Raw genomic sequence first — 21,776 nt, forward strand, 5'->3', positions numbered from 1 at the left:
TGTGTCAGATAGTGTTTTTGGAAGCAGGCCAAGTCTAAGTGCTGTTGTCTGGGGTCATTGGATCACTTTAGCTCTCTGGAGACAGTCCATTTGACAAGAAGGGAGGCTGTCCGTGTTTCGAGAAAGCACTCCGAGCACCAGCAGGTTTGGCGTTGTGATCCTTCCTTGTGCTAAATAGTTAAATACTAAGATACGGTAATAAAAAGCTTGGTCTAATGAGAAAACGAGGCCTAAATGAGCGTCTGACCCGGTGATTTGATTTAAAGTCATCCCTCCTGAGCAGCTTTCGGGGCTGTTGCCCTGCTAGGCTGCTGTCTGAGTCTTGTCATTAGCACATAAGCTCTATTAGAGCAGACAGTAACACAATTACACCCACAGGCAGTGGAAGATGGAGACAAGAGACCATGTCAGCAGTTGCAGTTGCAGATATAGACTACCTTAATTTGATAGTATTTCAAGACTGGACTAGAAGGAAATCATCAAGATGGTAATAAGATGAGATGATTTGGATGGTCACAGTAGATATATAGCTACATGCAAAGGTGGTTACAAAAAAAGTGCTCTCCATCAGTCTTGTTCAGATTTACTTTGTGATGGGGATAATTAGAACACAGTGTTGTCTTTCAGGGATTAAAGTGTCTCTGAAGTGTTTTTTAAGGCATTGTAATCCACACAGTAACCTGCTCTCTAAAAACTAAGCACATGTTTTCATGTCTTCATGTGTGACTTCAACAAATAAATATTTAGGAGTTGATCTGCATTTCTTGCTCAGGACTAGCAAAGTCACATCTCTCATAAATACAGTGGTCCCTGGCTTTAACGCGGTTCACCTTTCGCAGCCTCGCTGTTTAGTGGATTTTTTTGTGCAATTTTCCATGGTTTGTTTTTGTTTGTTTTGGGGTTTTTTTTACAGCGCATTGTGTTCTGCGTCCTGATTGGCTGTAGACCACTGTCAATCAATCTCGTGTCGTGTCTCCGGTACAGTACAGATTGCGTTCAGCTTGTCAAATTTACACAAATCTTCGATCGCTAGCAGTGTGACTCTGAAGTGCCGTACTGTATGTTTGTAAGTTTTCTCCCCAACAAACACAACAATGTCGACGAAACATTTTGCACAGTCAAAGGCAACCGCGGGTGCCTTTGGTTTCATTCTATAGTGCTGGACTTAATTTTTCTATGAAGGTCTGAACTTTGAGAGTGTTTAAACAAGAGAGAAAACTGTGAAAATGTTCATGCCTGTCTGAGAAAAGTGTATAAAGTGTGTAGTGAGGGGTTTTACAGCCTTAAAACATCTATAATAATTGTAAAAATATTAGGTTGGCTACTTCGCGGATTTCACCTGTCACGGGTTATTTTTGGAACGTAAACGAGGGACCACTGTATACACTAGGATCCAATGCATTTACAGTGAAGCTGCATGCACTTACAGAATAAAAGCACAAAGTTGTACTGTAGTTTCATACAAAATCACAAAAAAACATGAAACCATCCTCGTGAGGCATTAGAAAAGATAAAGATGTTTAAGGACTGGATCATATCTAGGGATTATTTTTACATTTTACATGTATGCATTTAGCTGTTTAAAAAAAGAGGGTTTTTCTAATTGTTAATAATTGTATTTATTTTTGGGTGCTCTGTTAATGTCCCCTGGAAAATACACTTTTTATCAAATATTTATATTTTGTAGACCTGATATATGCTGTCAGTAACTCCCTCATCTGTGGTTTACAGTCAGCACACATCACAGAGGGACCGCACCTTTTTTTTTTAACAGTCCGCTGATTCACAGCTTCCCCCTGAAGGTTTTTGCTGCCTCAGGGTTTCAAAAAAGTAGCTTATATAAATATTGAAACCATGTCTACACATCTAGTTCACCGAAAACACCGACAGACATGCTCTGTTCAGCTGCAAAACTAAGAAGATGTACAGAGAACTTGAAATTTTAAAGCCAAAACCTTTGTCACCTTGAATTCTGCATTTAAACTTTATTCCTCAAAGAGAATGGATGGATGGATGTTCAAAAATTCATGACAGGGTGTGGTAGCATTAGCTAGCTGAGCCAAGGTTAAAGGTTTCTTCTTTTTCTTTGGTAATAAACTGGCACCAGATGAATGCTAAAAACCTTGCATGTGTCACCATGCCAAGTTTTCTTTCAAGCAAATAATTTTTAAATTGGAATCTACATATCTCATTTCCAGTGTTGGGTAAGTTACTTTAAATTAGTAACTTAGTTACATTACTAGTTACTTCTCTAAAAAAGTAACTCAGTTACTTCAAGTTACTCGTTACTTTCAGAGTAACTAGTTACTAGGGAAAGTAACTTTGGTTTTACTCAGAATTCTCTTGTTAATGTGTTGCTTCCGTAACTGGATACCCAGCAAGATTGCCAGTCGTCTAGCTTGCTTACTTGCCACACGTGCACTGTGCCACCTACCAACAGAAAGGAAAAAATAATGCGCACATTTCCACGAGAGAAATCCCACGCCTGGACCGTCGTTGGCCGCCGCCATGATTCTAGCCTGCTTTTTACATCCAACACAAAAACTGCAGTCGTGGTGCTTTTGATTGTACTCAGAACTTGGAAATTCTGCCTTCTGAATAGGAAGATGTAGGTAACACCAGACTGCAGATGAGCTGCATCCAGGGCTGGACTGGGACAAAACAATCGTCCCGGGCATTTTGACTAGAGACCGGCCCACCATTACAGGAAAAATCATAAAGCCTTTGAATGAAAACAAACACTGTTGTGACAGTGATGTACACTGTTCTGATGGTATATATGTATCAATCTATCAATCGTTTGTTGTAAGACTCAGATAATTATTTTTTTAAAAGCGAGACATTTTAAATGAGAATAATAAAGAAAAGTATTTCCTTGTGCCCCCCTTTCCCTGTTAATGCCCTACCTGGCCCCCTGGCAACACTTTGCTAGACCCGCCCCTGCACAGTTACCAGCTGTCAGCTACTTAGAAAAGGATCCTGGTGTTATTTGTCTCTCAGAAACAGTTCATAACTTCCCTTCAACTCATTCATGTCACCTAAAAGGTAAACCTGTTTCTACATCACCTGTTCAGCTCTGATGATTCAGTAAGGACATCTCCTGGTTTCATCTGCATGTTTCCCTCTCACCAGATAACCAAACCGATATCATGACGAGCAGCTTTTACAGCTGTGGCTCCAGCAAACATCAGCTGATACTAGAAATTAATATTAAATAAATTCTAACAACAGCTGATCAAGCTTAAACGTGCTGCTGTTGTTTAACGCGACATCCGCTGGTTTCCTCTTTCTGGCGCAAAGTGGGCGATAAATAAACGAGAGAAAAGCCGATCAGCTGATCATTGATCAGTTTCGTGATTGAAGTAGAAACGGGAGAGAATGAGAGAAGAAGAGGCAGCTGTGCAGCTTCAGCTTTGTGTCTTTTTCATTGTAGCTGAAGTCCGGGACAAACTGTGTTCCTTTTCACCTCAGTACGAAACACGTAATATTTTCTCTGAATACCAGACGATTCTGTTTTTTACTGGACGGTTGGCAACTATAATAATTAACCGTATGAACAAAATAAAGTTCAACATCAGTAACATAGCACCCACCCAGCTGTATAGAAACTCCGTCATGCTAGCTAGCACGCAGTACGAAAATGTCAGCATACCGAAAATAAACTCCACCTAAACTTGGTTTATATCTGACTCAGACTGCAGGTCATAACTTCTTACCTGAAGTTCAGTTCACCTGACACGCGGACCGGCGGCCGCTTCGGGTCTCTCCTCTTGCCTCCCTTTTCCTTCATCCACCTGCTGGCTTCCACCACTTGCTAATGTTATTGAATCTGTGGAAGCTCCGCGATATCCTCTGTCAGTGCGCCCCAGGGCAGCTGTGGCTACTATGTAGCTTACCATCACCAGTGTGTGAATGTGTGTGTGAATGGGTGGATGACTGGATATGTAAAGCGCTTTGGGGTCCTTAGGGACCATAAAAGCGCTATATAAATACAGGCCATTTACACGAAGTAACGAGTAACGAGCCTATCTAAATCCCAGTAACGAGTAACGCGTTCCTGGTTTTGGCATAATAACTAGTTACCGTGCTCGTTACCACAATAATAACGTAGTTACTGTAACGCGTTACTTAATAACGCGTTAGTCCCAACACTGCTCATTTCTAAGTGCGTAAATAAAGACTCAAATCTCTATAATTTATCCAGCTATTGAAATACTGTTATAAAACCAACATTTCCTCACAAATATGAAAGCTAAATTGGAAAATTTGGAAATTTAAAAAATTCAAATGCCTAATGGGATTTAATGAAAAATAAAACTTTATTTGCTTTATATAATTAACTTACAAAAAGGTAACAAAAACAGTGTCGTAAATATCAGATAACTTGAATATATATATCAGTGTTACGTGTTGTGACAGTGCAGGGTTCAAACGAATAACTGAATACATTTGTACTTCCATAGCAAAGGGGTTCCCTGAAGGCAGCAGTTTCCCCCAGATAGACGCGGCTCTCCATCACAACACACAAACTGCACAGGAGCATCTCATGATACTTTGAACCAGAGCCCAAGGCACTGACACATCCTGCACATTTCCCAGATCCCATCCAGTTGAGCACCCCAAATGATTTTGTCCATGCACACAGTCCTCCACTTGGGTGTTTGTGGCAATCCAAGCTTCTACTGCAACACCCTGAGGTATCTTTGGGAGAACACTCACATGAAATTATGTGAATGATCTGAACTGCGTTCCGGGCCATCTCTTGCGGACAGCTTTTTTTTTTTTTTTTTTTTTTTTGCCTCCATTGTCTTTTTTGTGTTTTTTGCTTTCTGTTCTCTGTGTTCTGGAAAATGGAAAAAATGAATCAAGCTGAAGGGTCACAGTTTTAATGCAACATCTAAAAATGGTCCAGAAGTCTATGGTAGATGACCTTGAAGGGGAGATCAGCCATATTTTAATCAAGTAGGTTTTTTGTTTTTTATGTTATGGACCTGTCCTCAAAACTCAGCTAGTATTTACGACTGATAAATGAAGGCCTTAATGGCACCACGCTGACTCATACCTCCCCGTTTAACTGGATAATCTGTATTCCAAGAATTTGGCTATTTCCGCTTGGATACTCTTTTGTCAAGTGGCCTTTTATGGTGATAGAAAACCCTTCACCATTTCTTGCGGATGACCTAAAAGTCTGAAATTGAACAAAAAAGCCGAGATAAGGCAAGTGGAGGAAAAGGAAGTAACATAAAGAGAGCTGTTCCTGTGCTCTGATTGCTTTGACACAGACGTGGCAAACCTCGTATTCTCCCCTTGTGGGAAAAGTAGCTGCTGTCAATACCAATGGTAGTGTTAAGTAGAGACAATGTGTGTGAGTGCGTTGGTATTCAGATGCAGTCATGAGCCTGGCTGCAGCCCAGATTCAGCCCGTTTTATCTTTCTGTCTCGGTCTGTTGATACGGTCAGGACTTGGCTGAATACTAATTACACTCAAATCTGCTCCCTGCTTGGCTCCGTGCAGATCCAGAAGCTTCTCATTGCTCTGTGTGTGTTTTATGAACACAGCACCATTTTGGTCCTTCTGACCAATGCTCATCTTTAGGTAAAAGTTAGCTCATTAGCGAGTGTAAAGTACAGAGAGCTGTCAGTGTTCCACGCATGCAGGATTTGTCTTTCTTTCTGTCTTTCTTTCTTTCTTTCTGTCTGTCTGTCTGTCTGTCTGTCTGTCTTCCTTTCTTCCTTTCTTCCTTCCTATTAAAAAATGTTCTATTTTCTACTCTCAAATCTATATGAAGTCACAGAGAGAGGCCATCATTTGGCCATTTCAGGCACACAGCTATGGCTCTGGGCACAGAAGACCCACCTACTTCCCATTTATAAGGGGCAGCCAATCAGACAAAACCTGCTTGCAATTGCAGATGCTGCATATTGTGTTCACAGCTCCCTGCCTGTGGGGGATGCTGTTCATTTTCTTCTGCATTTTATTAATATTGAAGTTCTCGGTGGCAGACGGCCATTGGTGTTAGACTGGAGATGGGATCTAACAAGACCGGCTTGCTTATTCCAATCAGACCTTGTTCTGTGTTGTTGTTAGAGATGGCACGATACCACTTTTTTATGTCCGATACCGATACCATAAATTTGGATATCTGCCGATACCGATATGAATCCGATATAGTGTGTTTTTTAATCAATAAAACTGTTTTTTTAATATCTTGCTGCATTTTGTATAAGTTCATACTCAAGTTTAAGTAAACAACAACACTAAAGCTATTCTGTTATACCTGTATGTAAAAAAAATACACTGCGCCCAAAATATTTCATAGTTCAGCAATACTGATCAATCTAATAAACTTAAACCTACTCCATCCTCCCTATTCTGGTATTTTAAAGAGTACTTAGCAGAAATATTAAGCAACCTAACTAATAGGGTTGCAAACTCCCAGCAAAAAAAAAAATAGAGAACCACCCCCCACCCTCCACCTCATGATGCTTAATCGATGTAATCAACTTTAATTTGATGCAGTGTGGAAAAAAAAATGCACAGAAATAAATTATTTTTCAAGAATAATTAAATAGACTCAACATCTTTCTTCAACAGAACTGCAGACTGCACAGATGGTACTTTCCCAAAGGAAAAAGTACTATAGCTTACTAGGGTATATTAGACTTAACAGTTACTATATACAGTAATGGACTTCTATACATTTTACATCAGATTAAAACTTTGGGTGTAAGATTCAGATAATTATTTATTAAAAGCTAGACATTTTAAATGAGAATAAGAAAGAAAAGTATGTCTTTGTGCCCCCTTTTCCCTGTTCATGCCCTATCGGCCCCCCTGGCTAAACTTTGCTAGATCCGCCCCTGCACAGTTACCAGCTGTCAGCTACGTAGAAAAGGATCCTGGTGTAGAAAGTAATATTAAATAAATTCTAACAACAGCTTATCAAGGTTAAACGTGCTGCTGTTGTTCAGCCGCTGGTTTCCTCTTTCTGGTGCAAAGTCGACCAAGAACAAAGAAGAGAGACGGACTCGCGACAGAAAAGCCGATCAGCTGATCATTAAGCAGTTTTACGATTGAAGTAGGAGCAGGAAGGTGAGGGAGAAGAGGCAGTCGCTCCATACATCGGTTGTTAAGCTTAACGTGGGAATGCTTTACAAACATTCAGAGATGAACTTACACACTTGCTTTACTTCTCTCTGGGATAACTTCCTCGGAGATGAAATGCTGGTTTGGTAGCGAGGCTACAAATACACACAGCCGCTCTATCACGTGACGCACACTGCTCCGACATGCTATGGTTATGAGCAGAGTTACGCCGTGTCGCAAGTTTTGTGAGGTGTTTTTTTTTTTATATTTAATGGATCGGATTACATTTTTTATTTCTTGCCGATATCCGATCCAGTAATTTAGGTCAGTATCGGACCGATACCGATACGTAATATCGGATCGGTCCATCTCTAGTTGTTGTGTGAACAGATGTTTACTGTCTAGAAGAGATGGATTTTGTACAAATCATAAATATCTTCTTTAAAAAAGAAGTCCTTGTAGTTATAGAGATTTAGCCTTTTTGATTAATAGCTTTCTTTTCTCCTGTTAGGTGCTGATGTTACCCCTCAAACGATGAATAATAATCAAACTGGTCCTTCCTTGTAGGAATCCTTTTGTGATGCTCTATGTTTTCCCCCCAGCCGTGTCGTAATATGGTTGACCCATGGTGCTACACTGATATTGAGTCATTTTAAAATTACTGCAGATCATTTCAAACTGTATTTGTAATGTAACACTACTTCCAAGAATAAAAGCATAATAGGTCACCGTCAGACAGACTTGGCAGATTCTCAGAAAATTGTGTTTGTCTTCAGTTGGGCCCGCATGATTCTGACTAGTTCCTATTGCTTTGTCTATATACAAAACACACACTCTCACACACACCTGCTGCGCCTGCTTGGTTAAAAAAATGGTCGATAAAAGAGAAAGGTAGGTAATATGGTAGCGATTGTTCTATGAATGACTGGAAACTTGTAGTATTTGTGGTACACAGTAATATGGATACATGATGGTTTCTGTTCAGAAGGTTTTGAGCTTTTATAAAAGTGACTGGATGTTCTAAATTCAGCGTTTCTAATGAAACAGGGCTAATTCAGTGATTTCCACCATCTACACTTTGAATTTACTTCATTGCAGACACTCGCATCATTATTTATTACTTTTATTTTAAGCTTAAAGTGCCTGTTATTTTTCACACTGCATCTTTATTGTGGTGATGTTTCTTTTGGAAAAACACAAAAAAAATCTAACTGGACACACTGAAACCTCAAAGCCCCCCTCGGAGTCTGAGGCGCATCTCAGTTAACAAGAGAAGAAAGGGAGAACTGCTCTGCATCCAAATGTTCCTACAGGAAGAGGGTGGGGTGGTGGAATGGCTTGAACCTGGAGTGTAGCAAATATATGTGGAAGCACTGAGTGCTGAGTGTTTTTTGTGTTTGGATCGAATATGAAACGTGAGCGCATTACAGATTCCACAAAGCCTTTTGGTGGTAGTTTTGTTTTTTCCTCCTGGTTCTGCTTTTTCTCTTTCTGTCTCTCAGACCTGGCGCTTCAGTCCAGCTCCAAGTATTTACCTCCCTTTCTTAGCAAATAACAAGTGTCTGCCAGAAATGGCTTTACAGGACATGAAGCCACCAGAGAGCTACAGAAGCCAGATAAACTGCAGATATTTTGCCAGATAAGTTGGTTACTATGGCAACCAGGAGAATCTCCCTGTTTTCACTCTGAACTGTTCTGAGCAGCTCTTTGCACAGGTTACCTTATAAAACCTTGTATTTTGATAGGTCAGATGCTTTGACTGGAACAATGATCATGTGAGCTGAATGTCTAACAGTTGCCGTGTGTGTGTCTGTGTCTCTGTGTGTGTATTGCCCTCTACAGGTCCTACGTTGCCCAGACAGGGCCCCCAGGTTCAGAATGGTCCCACACCGGAGGAGATGGACCTGCAGAGGAGGTAAGGACTACTTTTCATGCTTAAAGTCTGTCATAATGCAGGGTCCAACACTAAGTAATGCATTACATATCATGTATTAAAATAAGTAATACATGATATTAATCACTACCTGGTGAGTACTTCTTCACACTACTTGTTACATTACTTTTGTGTTACACTGTAGCATGGCATGGAATATAATGGCACATAATTACCAGTAATGATATAAACCACTGGTCCCCAACCTCGGTCCGTGAGTCGTTTGGTACCAGGCCACAAGAGTTGAGGCTTGGGTGTAAACTTTATGGTTTTTAGGGTTTTTATCGTGATTTTTTTTTTTATCGTTAACTTGGTTTCCCTGTGTTAAGTCAAATTGTTGAATGTTGTCATTGTGTTTCTTAAATTTGTAAAGTCTTAGTTCAAGCAGTAGGATCAAAGACATTCCTTTGATCCTGACCACCTCTCCAGCCACTCTGTGCTGGGGGAGGTTTTATTGTAGATACATTCTATCTGAAATATCTGTTTCTTGTGTTGTAAGCTTCCTGCTTTTATGATCCTTTTGGTGAGCAGGAGGTCACACAAATGCACCCCAATGACTGACACACACACACACACACACACACACACACACACACACACACACACACACACACACACACACACACACACACACACACACACACAGTGCCTTGTCTTTTGTAACCAAGGGGGTTCTACGGTGGGAGGTCCTTGTGTTGTATTGCGTAAACTGTAACTGTCATGGGAATAAATAGCTGCGAGGAGAGCTGCTCTTTGAAGGATTTGGGCTAGAGACAGGTGAGGAGCATTAAGCTCCACCGCCTGGTTCTGACCAAGCTTCCCTCGTTAGCGAGTAAAAGACCGGTTGAAGATGTTCTGTCTTGTTTTCGTTCTTCATGAGGAATAAATCTCTAAACTAGCAGGGCCTGTGGAAACACAGACTCAACACCCTGGGTCTTTTATCTTGTGTTATGAATAAATCTTCTTTTTTTTGGTACTGGTACTAGTTTTATTTTGTTGTATTTATCCGTGACACCTTAAAGCCAGCCTAGTTCGTGAAAATATTGCCGGACATAAAACTGATACGTGGTGCAAAAACGGTTGGGGACCGCTGATATAAACCTAAAGCTTATATTCCCACATGCTGACACAAGCCCCTGTCCTAATGAGGGTGCACACAGGATCTTTGTCAACACAGTTGTAAACCAGGTCCTGTTCCTGCTGTAGGAACAGGACAGGTAGAAATGGGTGTTACAACACTAACCACTGCTTTTGTTACCTGTTGAAGATCAGGCTTTGGCTGCTTTGCTGTTTCTAACTTTGTGTTAGCATGTTAGCATGCTGTCTGTGCAGATGCTTGTAAAGAGAATTAATGTTGTGTTAGCAAAAGAAGACCGTTGTTTCTGGTCTGACCACACTTTACTGCACCAAACATAATGTCCCTTTCTCCACTCATCACTTTACTGCGTTCCTCCTCCCTGCTCTCTAAATCCAGTAATCAGATTAGTTACTGCTACGTCTTCATTGTTGTTGGCTTTCGGCTGCTCCCTTCAGAGGGAGCCACAGCAGATAATCTGCCTCCATCTCACTGTATCCCAGCAACCCTCTACATGTCCTCCTTCAATACATTCATCGTGTGGTCTTCCTGTTTTCCTCCTGATTGGCAGCTCCATCTGCACCATCCTTTTGCCTAAATTATCCAGACTCCCTCCTCCTGCACATGTCCAAACTAACTAGCCTCTCTCTAACAGTAGCTCCAAGTTTCTGAACCCAATCTGTCCCTCTGACATGCTCATTTCTAATTGTGTCCATCCTGTTCACACTCAGTGAAAATCCTAACATTTACACTTTGCCACTTTTAGTTTTCCTTCTTTCTCTTTGGTAAGGTCTCACTACCATCTGTCACAGATCACCTCTGACACTCATGTCCACACTGCCTGCAGTCTCTTCTTCTCCTCATACTGATCAAACCGTTGTGTCATTACTTTGTTACAGAAGTTATTGAATAATCTGTATGATGGATATTGAAGGACATACCACGCATTTTTATGCACACAGTGGTGATTATTTCATAAGGTAATATTGTAAGGCCCCAGTTAATACCTAGAACGATGATAAAGCAAGGTGGGAATTAGAACAGACCTTATTGTGATTGAGTCACTTCTGTTTGAGTGTGCAATGTGATGGCAAATCCATCACATCCAGGTCCATCTTTTAGATACAGTCTGTGGGAACAGTTTAAAGCCATGGGCCAAATTTAAGTATAAACAAATGGTAAAATAGCAGCTATGCTCAGAGATTGGGCTGTATTATTGTTTTAAAATGAGTAATGGCAGAGAATAACAAAAAATTGTCATCTTTATGTGCTTAGTGACACCAGCAAAGCTCAGCTGTAACATAAGGCCTCCGAATGCTGTGGATATACAGTCTTATGCATGCATACACTCAAACAAAACCTTGTTTTTCTTCTCCATACAAGGCCACTTGTTCTTGAGGTAATATAGAAACCATGGAACAGCTACACACACAGTTACATGGATACACACAGGACTGCATTAATGGAGCACAGCTGTTGGATAAGGTTCAGAACCTGTTCAGCGCTCTCACAGGCAGAGCAATTCTTGAGATGCCTTGGCTGTCTTAATAGTTTTGTCTTAATGTGCCACATGAGTCAACCAACAACACCTTATTACAGCAACTTGGAGTTAACAGTGAAGTGAGAAATAAATAGAGGCATCAAAGGGAAATGTGTAACACTTGAAACATGATCAATCCAGGTGTTCAAGCACATTGCAAATGTGATGATTCTCCAAATCACCAAACTCCAATCCTGGTGAACACTTCAGTATTTTAAAGTATTGTGTACTGTGAGACAGTGAAGGCATTGAATAAATGTGAAGGTTTGGGCTGAACTGGGGTTTTGTTTTGGGGTTTTGTTTTTGTTTGGTTTTTTTTGGGGGGGGGGCATTTTCTAATTTGACTAGAACTGTGTTGCATTTGTGCTTCTGGCATAGACTACTTAGACTGTTTACATGCACCTTTTTAACCGGCTGCCACAGCAAGTCCAGTAATGCTTAAGACAGATATTCCAACATACTGCAAAATCATCTTTGCATTCCTGCAAAATTCAAGGCCCACTTAGACTTGCAGACACATGCAAAATGCAATCATCTATATGGTGTTTTTGACATGCCCACCCACCAAACTTTTTGCCGTAGTGGAAGGAAGCATATTAGATCAATTTTTTTTTAAAACTGGTTTTATTAGCTGTGGTTCCATTTACTTGTTTTAGTTTATCTCATAATTAGAAATAAATGGAAAAGTACAGTGATTTCTGTGAAAGTGGGCCTCGATACTTCTAATTGTGTTGGAGGGGAACTTGAATCTGGCTGCTGGTGTCCCCTCCATTACTTGTTGCTGTTTTTTCCACTTCCCTTTTGCTTTTTCTCTTTTACCATTTTCTCTGCCTGCTGTCATCGATCTCTTCCTTCTTACCTTCCCTTCCATGCTCTTGTTCCCAGTTCCAGTCACGCTCCATACTTAGCAACAGATGACAGACAGGCAGCAAGTAAAGACGTGACTGAGGTCATCTGATGATACAGAGGCTAGTGTCAAGCCCGTGGAAGAGTGTGCAAAGATGTGTGGATCAAGGAGAACATAGGATGAGAAAAGTGAGGGGGGGCAGTGACGGGAGAAGAGGCAATGTGAGGGGAGTAGTGTAAAAATGAAATGCATATTAGTACTAACCTTTCTGCTTTATTAAAAGAAACACAAACTCACTGCAAGCTTTGGACTCTTGGGTTTACAAATATTACTTTTTGATCAACAGATGGCTGTCTTACATCCCCTCATTACACCACTGTCTGTGATCCAGCTGGTTTTGTTGACTGTTTATTTGAACATCTGTGAAACAGTCATCATGGGATTTTAATTTGTAGGATCAGTTTGTAGTGTTTGCTGATCTGACCAAACTGTCCAACACATTAATTCAGTCTTGGCTCTGTATACCTCCACTGTACATCCTGCCTACTGCAGCTAATCACTCGAAACGTTTATGGTTTTCACCTGACTGTAGACACACCCGTAGTTAATCCACGGCAGTCTAAAAGCCAATTTTGAGACTTTTAATTCTAAATTTTCTGAACTTCAGCAGGTAGCTTGTGTTGCTGTGGGATCAACTATGGCTCATATTCATAGCCAAGGCTCTACATCAGGAAGACTAATGTGGTTTCAGACAGTATTTTAGCAATGTTAGAGCGCTAAGGCCACCTAAAATTAGGTAAAATTAGGGACGGGTGGTGTAGTGGTTGGCACTGTCACCGGATATTAATGCCAGAGGATGTTTGCCTGATAAACTGTAGTTATCAAGTTGCAGCGCACTGATGACTGATGACTCTTGCAGCACTTGCGACCACGCTCTATAACTTTACCTGGTCTGTGGTCAGGAGTTGCTGTGTTTCTTAAACATTTCCACTTTGTAATAAAACCACTTACACTTGATTGTAGAAGGGAGGGATTTTTGAGGGAACAAATTTCACAAACAGCCTTGTTTCCTCAGTGGTGTCCTATTTCAATAACGGGCTCGAACTCATTGAGCTCTATACTGTGCATTTGGAAAGTATTCACAACTTTTCACTTCTTCCACATTAGGTCATGTTAAAGTCTTATTTCAAAATGAATTCAATTCATTTTTCACCTCAAAATTCTACACACAATACCCCATAATGACAATGTGAAAAAGGTTTGCTTGAATTTCTTGCAAATTTATTCCAGGCTTAATGTTATTAGCCCGTGCAAGCTAGCGGCATCAGCCTAGGTTGTACAGCCTAGGTTAGCCATGTCTCCTTTGGGATCACAGCAGTCTCTCACCTCGTTTTGTTGTTGAGCATTAAATAGTTCCATTTATTTTACTAGGGACTTACATTTGGGAGCAGAATAGATGGAAGCAGTGTCATCTGCAGGTTAGCCTTAGCACTGCTTACACCTCCTGGGAAACCGCCTCTGCTGCTTCCTTGACTACTGGCTGTAACTTTGATAAGGTGGTCAAGTTCACGACTCAAAAACTGCTCAACATTTAATCCTAGCAGGAAGTTTACTGACATTTTGATGTGGATTAATCACAGAAGTTCTGTTTCTTATTCTACTGGTATACTAACTTGATAGGCCAGCATCTTACAGCATTTTTAAGGAAACACTTCTGGGTCTAGTTCAGGGTCAGATTATGACGAAGAAGAGCTAGCATAGCATCAGACTATGGCTAAAGTATTAGCTGAAGAGAGAGCGCTAGAGTCTTTCACCACCTTCAATCTTTAATCTTTCACTTCCTGTTTTGTAATTTATTACAAAACAGGAAGAAAAAAAAGTGAAATTATTGGGAGGCACTCAAACATAAAATAAAACCTGGAGAAATAAATCCACTCGTAAGTTTCACTGAGATTTATTTTATGTTGTCTTATAAGTTGTCTTTGACACCTTTGTCTCATCCAGCCTGTTTCATGTCTGTTATGAATAATTGCAGACACTATCATCAAAGGAGCTAATATTTAATTTCAGTTTGCTCTCTGCTGTTCATCAGGAATCATTCAGCTTTGTGCTGTGTGAATGATGGAGAGAGGGAGTGAATAAAGAAATTGAAAGTGTGGATATACAGAGATTGTCTTCCCCCCTCTCCAAATTCCTCTCTGCCTCGTTTTGAGATCCACCTCGTTCCTCAGTTAACCACACATGTTCATTCAGACTCATTCCACACTCATCAGTGTGGCTTCATCTTGCTCACTTGTGGGTCCTCTGCTCTGTGTGAGAAGCAAACACTGAGATCCTTCTACTGTGGAAAGGCCAGAATATCCAAACATCTCTGTGATGGGATTTTCCGCTGAGTCACATTGATAGGAGGGGAAAATGATGCACGTTTCCCTGTGTTTGTTGTTTTTTTCCCCCCTCTTAGTATTCCTGCTTTTCATGAATACATAGATGAAGGCAAGCAAGCAGACAATGCCACTTCAGGAGTGAGTGATTTGTTGCATGTATTCATTCATTCTGCAGCTAAGGGAAAAAGTGAAGCTGAACCACCTGTTCAGAAATGCAGGGTACTACCCTCAGATTAAAAAGACACGAACTGGAAATAATAGGCTGTGTTATAAATAGCCGTGTGCTGTGTGGGAGCGAGCGAGTGTGTCGGGGAAGAGAGCGAAAGAGGAAATGTGTTGCATCGCCTTGAATGAAAGCGAGGATGGAGGTATGGGAGAGGATAAAGATGCATGTGTGTTTCTGCTCAGGTTCTGTTAGCTGTTAGCGAAAGAGCTTGAAGGTAAGACCACAGCAGCTGCTGATGGAAACGAATGCTCTCATAAACCTGTGCTGATATCCGCAGATATTCTCAAATGACAGTGCTGGATATTAATCCACACTCTTTGCATACAAGCACACACACACAAAACTCTAAGATGGATTGCTTTGATAGCAGGGTTGGGGTCTTTTGTCAGTGGGTCAAATGACACATGGAGTGTGTGTATGTGTATATTGCACATTTAGACTAGATTCTTCATAGAGTAGGTCCATATGGTCCATCTGGGCTCCTGTTCATTCAGACAACACTTCCTTGTCCTGTGAGCCAATCAAGCGAGCCACTGACTCCAGCTGGCCAGCAGATTTTGCCAGACTTGAGTGTCCCAGGAGTTTCAGCGCAGTTGTCACTTGTGGCAAAACGGCAAAGCCAGATTGTGACATAATTTTCAGCTCGATGTTTAAACACCCGAAACGCCTTAAACTCACAGATTGAAATATTCATACAATATTTTAGTATGAAGGGCTGTACAGAGAAATATTTCCAGGGTCATTGAGTGTTACAGCCAGTGGATAAAATCACTCATCATTCAGGATGAAGTAAAACAAAAATAAATCGACTGAAACGGGCGGTGTTCTTCTGCTCGGACAGATTGCGCTGACGTTACACAGATGTGGTTAAGGTTCTCTTTACAGATAATTCAGTGTTTAAAGAACACCGACATTTTTCTGTTAATTCGCTCTCTCAGTTTAACTTGATTTAGTTATTCTGTATCTGATTAAAGCTGACAGAATGTGAGCTTCTTTGTTTTCCAGTATTCTGGGACGTAATGAAGCATCTCCCTCTCTGGATAACCACTATAGTCAATAATAAAAACATGACATGGTTTAACAAGAATATAGAAGTGGCAGGAGAAGCCCTTATTCTGTTGGCTTCTTCTCCTCACTTTGTTAAAGTGGACCTATTATGCTGTAAAAATGGGAGCTTGTGGCCCTAAATGCTGCTTCAGAAAGTGTCACTCTGAGCGATCTTTTGTCATGCTGTGTCGCAGATTGCTGTCATTAATTACTAAGGTATTCGGTTAATAGTCACTCAGTTACTGTGCGTTAGAGCTTGCTGGAAATACAGAAACGGTGTGTAATGATTGTGTGATGGGTTGGCGTGGAAGAGCCTCCAGGCTGCGACTGCTGTAGGGACTCCTGTCCAAAACTGATGAAGCTGAACATAAGATAAGATAAGATAAGATAAGATAAAACTTTATTAATCCCACCCTTTTGGGTGGATTCCTCTGGGAAATTTGGTTTCCAAAAGCACAGCACCGACAGAAGTTACAGAGGGTGAGCAGAATATTATATATACACACATATATAAATACAGAGACATATATAAGTAAAGTATACGAAGGGGATAAATAGAATAAATAGGAATAAGAATACAAGTGAATTGCACATTTCAAGTATTGAAGTCTATTGCACCGTTGACTATTAACAAAAAGTATTGCACAAAAAGTATTGCACAGTGAAGTGAAGAGGCACTACAGCTTAGTTGTTCCCCCCTCCTTTGTCCTCCTGTTTCCCCTCCCTCTCCCCTCCAGAGACGAGTTGAACAGTCTGATGGCGTGTGGGACAAAAGAGTTTTTAAGTCTGCTGGTTCTTGTCTTTGGGAGAAGCAACCTGTCACTGAACAGACTCTTCTGGTTGTTTATGGCCGTGTGCAGAGGATGCCCAGCATTGTCCATAATGTCCAGCAGTTTTTTTTAGTGTCCTTTCTTCTTTGAGTTCCTGTTTCTCTTTCTTCTTTATACTTTATTATTGTGTGGATGCCCTCAAAGGCATCCACACTATTGAGTTCCTTTTTCTCTTTATTCTTTATTATTGTGTGGATGCCTTTGAGGGCATCCACACTATTGAGTTCCTGTTTCTCTTTATTCTTTATACTTTATTCTTCAAGTTGCTCCGTTCTTTGCCGCTTAACTACTTCAACAATTTTTGTGCAATTTTCACCATTCAAATTTCACAAGATTCTGCTATTTCTGCTCATTCCTGCTATATCTTTTTGTACTTTTAACTATTATACTTTTTAAAATATTAAGCTTTTTATGCAATATTTTTGCCCATTGAAATGAATGGAACACATTGTCAATGTGATCACTTGTTTCTGCTCGCCGGGCTGAGCTGTGTTTTATCTCAGTGAGATGAGCAGCCGTTCTCAGACTGGGAGGCCCGGGTTCAAATCCTGCTTATGGCAACATTTCTTTCAGTTAACAATGAAACTTTTTTAACTCTTTTCAACACAAATTTCAGCTTTTTCACCCCTTTTCACCAGAATTTTCAGTTTTTTCACCACTTTTCAACACAAATCCCAGCTTTTTCTGCTGTCTTCAGCAAAAACCTCTTTTCAGCAGAAATCTGCTCATTCACCTCTTTTCAACAGAAATTCTGCTGATTGAACTTTTCAGCAGAATTTTCAGAATTTTCACCTCTTTTCACCCCAATTTCTGCTTATTCACCTCTTCTGCTAAATCATAGTATTTTGCCAAATCGTGGTTTTTGTGCCAAATCATAACATTTGTGTTATGTTATAGTATTACTACTAAGTGGAGGAATTTCTGTCATGTCACAGTATATGTGCTGATTACAGTATTTCTGCTAAGTCATAGTATTTCTACTATATTATATTTTCTTTCTAAATATAGCATTTCTGCTATATAATTGTATTTCTGCTATGTTGTAATATTTGTGCTAATCCAGAGTATTTGTGCTGAAACATAGTATTTCTGCCAAATGATAGTATTTCTGTCAAATTACAGTATATGTGCTATGTTGTACTATTTTTCTAAATCATAGTGTTTCTGAAATGTTTAAGTATTTTTGGCTAAATATATTTTTTCTGTTATCTTATACTATTTCTCCTAAATTCTTGTATTTTTGAGAAGTTATCATGTTTCTGGTAAGTTACAATATTTCTGCTAAGTTCTGCTATGCTATTGCATTTCTGCCAAGTATTATGTTTCCTCTAAGATATTGCAGTTCTAAGTTATTACATTTAAGCAAAGTTCTTTTGCTTCTGCAAAGTTTTTACAATTTCTGCAACTTTTCAGCTTTTTCAGCTAGTTTTAGCAGACAGCTTAAGCTTTAAAGCATCCACACAGCATTTTCGCAGGAAATGCAAATTTTTCTAGTTCTAGTTGCTTCCGTACGTTTTTTGGCACTTAACTACTCCCTCAGTTTTTATCCGATTTTCGCCATTCAAACTTTAAAAAATTCTGCTCTTTCTGCTTATGCCGGCTATATCTTTTGGTTCTCATAACTTCTATACTTTTTGAGATATTGAATTTTTTATGCAATATTTTTTGCCCATTTCTTCCACATTATCAGTGGCGTCACTGATTTTCCTTGCCGGGTTGACCTGTGTTTTAGCTCAGTGAGATGAGCATCCGTTCTCAGACTGGGAGGCCTGGGTTCAAATCCCGCTTATGGCAACATTTCTTTCAGTGCACAATTATACTGTTTTAACTCTTTTCAACACAAATTTCACATTCTTCATCCCTTTTCACCAGAATTCTCAGTTTTTTCACAACTTTTCAGCACAAATCCCAACTTTTTCAGCTGTTTTCAGCAAAAACCTCTTTTCAGCAGAATTCTGAAGAGTTCTGCAGAAAGGCAACATTTTTTTTTTTCACCACTTTTCAGCAACAATTTCTGTCTTTACCCCTTTCAGTAGAATTTTTGGCTTTTCACCACTTTTCAGCAAAACAATTCTGCTTCTTCACCTGTTTTCAGCAGAATTTTCAGTTTCTTCACTGCCATATAACTTTTTATATTTCGCAGGAAATGCAAATTTTTCTGTTTGTGTGGATGCCCTCAAAGGGTTTCCACACTATTGAGTTCCTGTTTCTCTTTATTCTTTATCTTTATTAAGTGTGCCTATGCCAAGAGGCACACTTATTACTATTCCTCGGATTTATTATTCTTATTATTGTGTGGATGCCCTGAAAGGCATCCACACTATTGTTTTCCTGTTTCTCTTTATTCTTTATTGTGTGGATGCCCTCAAAGGGCTTCCACACTATTGTTTTCCTGTTTCTCTTTATTCTTTATCTTTATACTTTATTCTTCTAGTTGCTCCGTATTTCGCCGTTTAACTACTCCCTCAGTTTTCAGCCGATTTTCTCCGTTCAAACTCTAAACTGTTCTGCTCTTTCTGCTAACGACTGCTATGACTTTTGGTGTTTATTACTATTATACTTTTTAAAATATTACACTTTTTTCCTTTAATTTGTCCCATTGAAATGAATGGAAAACTTCCACAATTCTGCTGAAACTTGCTTGTTTTTGAAACTTAACTACTTCCTCATACTTTCACCCAGAAACTCCATTCAAACTTTAAAATGTTCTCAACTTATTGGGCTATTCCTGTGTGATTCAGCTTTTTCAGATCTTCTACCGTTTTAATCTTATCCCTCTTTAAGTTTTCAGTTGCAAAATTGTGATTTTTCAGAAAATGCATGCGTTGCTATGGTTGCTATGCAATTAACTCAGAGTGAGTGCTGGTCCTTTCTGAATTTTCTCTTCATGTCTAAACAACTTCTTGCTACTCGCTCAATTTCCACTCAACCCCCACAAATTATACATCAAAACGTAGGTATTCTTGCTGGCGTTCAGAAAATGTTACTATCATTGTTGTGGGACTTATAGATTTTTTGCAAATTTCCTCAGAGTAACATAAAGTCTGAAAACTCTCCATAGAAACTCAATGGGGAGTTTCTTCAAAATCAGCACTGGAATTCTCTAATGAGAGGCATTTTCAAATCGTCATATCTCCTTAACGAAACAAAGTTGAGACATGAGGCTTGTGCCAATATATCTTCAGACATCCCTGATGCTCACAATTCAAGAATTTTTAGCTCACCTATTACCGTTTGGCCATGAATTACACTTGTTTGAGGGTAGGAAATTTGTCCCTCTCTGATTTCTTCAGATTTCAAACTCTGGAAATGAGGCACTTTTTTCTCTTGTCATATCTTTTTGATGGATTTCAACAGAGACCTGAAAATTTCCATGACTGTTCACCAAAGCCTGCTGTTTCTTACGGTGAAAGAATGATTTTGATGCTCCAAATAGATTTAGAGTTACAAAACGTTGTTTGAGGGCAAGTCAAGGCAGTTTTGCTTTGCCTCTACTCAGTTACAGTGTATTACAAGTCATATATCTTCAATAATTTATATTTTATCTCTGAATTATGAAGACCTGCAGATTCCCCCATCTCTTCTGAACAAAATGGTGTCAGAATGACCATTCTAGCCCCTACGGTTAGGAAATTATGGCCATTTGTTCGAGGGGAATCCTGAATGTGAGAATCACACTGCAGAAAACTTATACCTCTCTCTGTGTCTGTGTGTGTAAGGGCTGATTATAGCAGGTGCAGCTAATTTAACTGACCTAGATATACCAAGCCCAGACTCTTAACAGCCACTGTTCCCTTCAGGCTCTGTGTATGTGTATGTTTGTGTGTCTGTATCAATATTTCTCCCATGTTAAAGTATTACTCCTCCATAATAGTATTTCTGTTAAATCAAAGTACTTCTACTACATCTTAGTACTTCTGTTCAATCATAGTATTTCTGCTAAATCATAGTATTTGTGCCAAAGTATAGTATTTCCACAAAATAACAGTATTTCTGCTATGTTATATTATTACTGCTCATAGTATTTCTGCCAAATCTTGGTATTTCTTCCAAATCATAATATAACTGAAAAATGAAGGTTTTTGAGCCAAATCATAGTGTTTGTGCTAAATCCTAGTAATTCTGCTCAATCATAGAATTTCTGCTAAGTCAAAGTATTTCATGTCAATCATAATATTTATACCAAGTCCCAGTGTTTCTGCCAAATCATAAATCATAAATAATTTTAACAAAGCAAAGTTAAGACAAGAGGCTTGTGCCGATTCATGTGTCCTCCTGTCAGTTTTCAAACTCTGAAAATAAAGCCGTTTCTTCTCTCGTCATATCTCCGCAACGGAGGTACAAAGAGCTATGGAAATCGCAGTCAAAGTACACCAAAGTCCGCTGATTCACCCAGTAAAAGAATTATGCTTCTATCCCACCTAGTTTTTGAGTTACACAACGTTTTGTAACTCCAAAAATGGTGTATTTCGCCTCTCACCGCGATGTATTTCTGACTGCTCATCAATCTTTTTTCCAGCCGGCTGCCCCCTTTCCCAGTGGCGCAATTGGTAATGACACGGGTCTGCAGCTCAAAGGTCGTGGGTTCAATCCCACCTTGTTCAACATTTTTTTTTTCACTACAAATTTATACACTATCACAGACCTGTAATTTATATTGCTAATTTATTACAATTCTGCAAAATTTTAGGATTTTAGTAGCTTTTTTGGACCTGAGATTTTTGTTAACGCTCTATGGCAGAAATACATACAAGTACACAGCCTGATGAAGCAGACAGAAGCAGTACCTCTGATTGCAGAAAGTATT

General features: G+C 39.7%; 1 protein-coding gene across 1 annotated transcript in view; it reads left to right on the top strand.

Moving 5' to 3' along the window:
* Positions 1-21,776, top strand: part of enah (ENAH actin regulator) — a 109,296-nt gene that overhangs the window by 35,767 nt on the left and 51,753 nt on the right. Inside the window, 1 exon segment of the mRNA XM_019345712.2 lies at positions 8,930-9,002. Within this exon segment, the coding sequence (XP_019201257.1) occupies positions 8,930-9,002 (73 nt within the window).

The sequence above is a fragment of the Oreochromis niloticus genome, linkage group LG15, assembly GCF_001858045.2.
Source record: "Oreochromis niloticus isolate F11D_XX linkage group LG15, O_niloticus_UMD_NMBU, whole genome shotgun sequence".
NCBI classification, from domain to species: Eukaryota; Metazoa; Chordata; class Actinopteri; order Cichliformes; family Cichlidae; genus Oreochromis; species Oreochromis niloticus.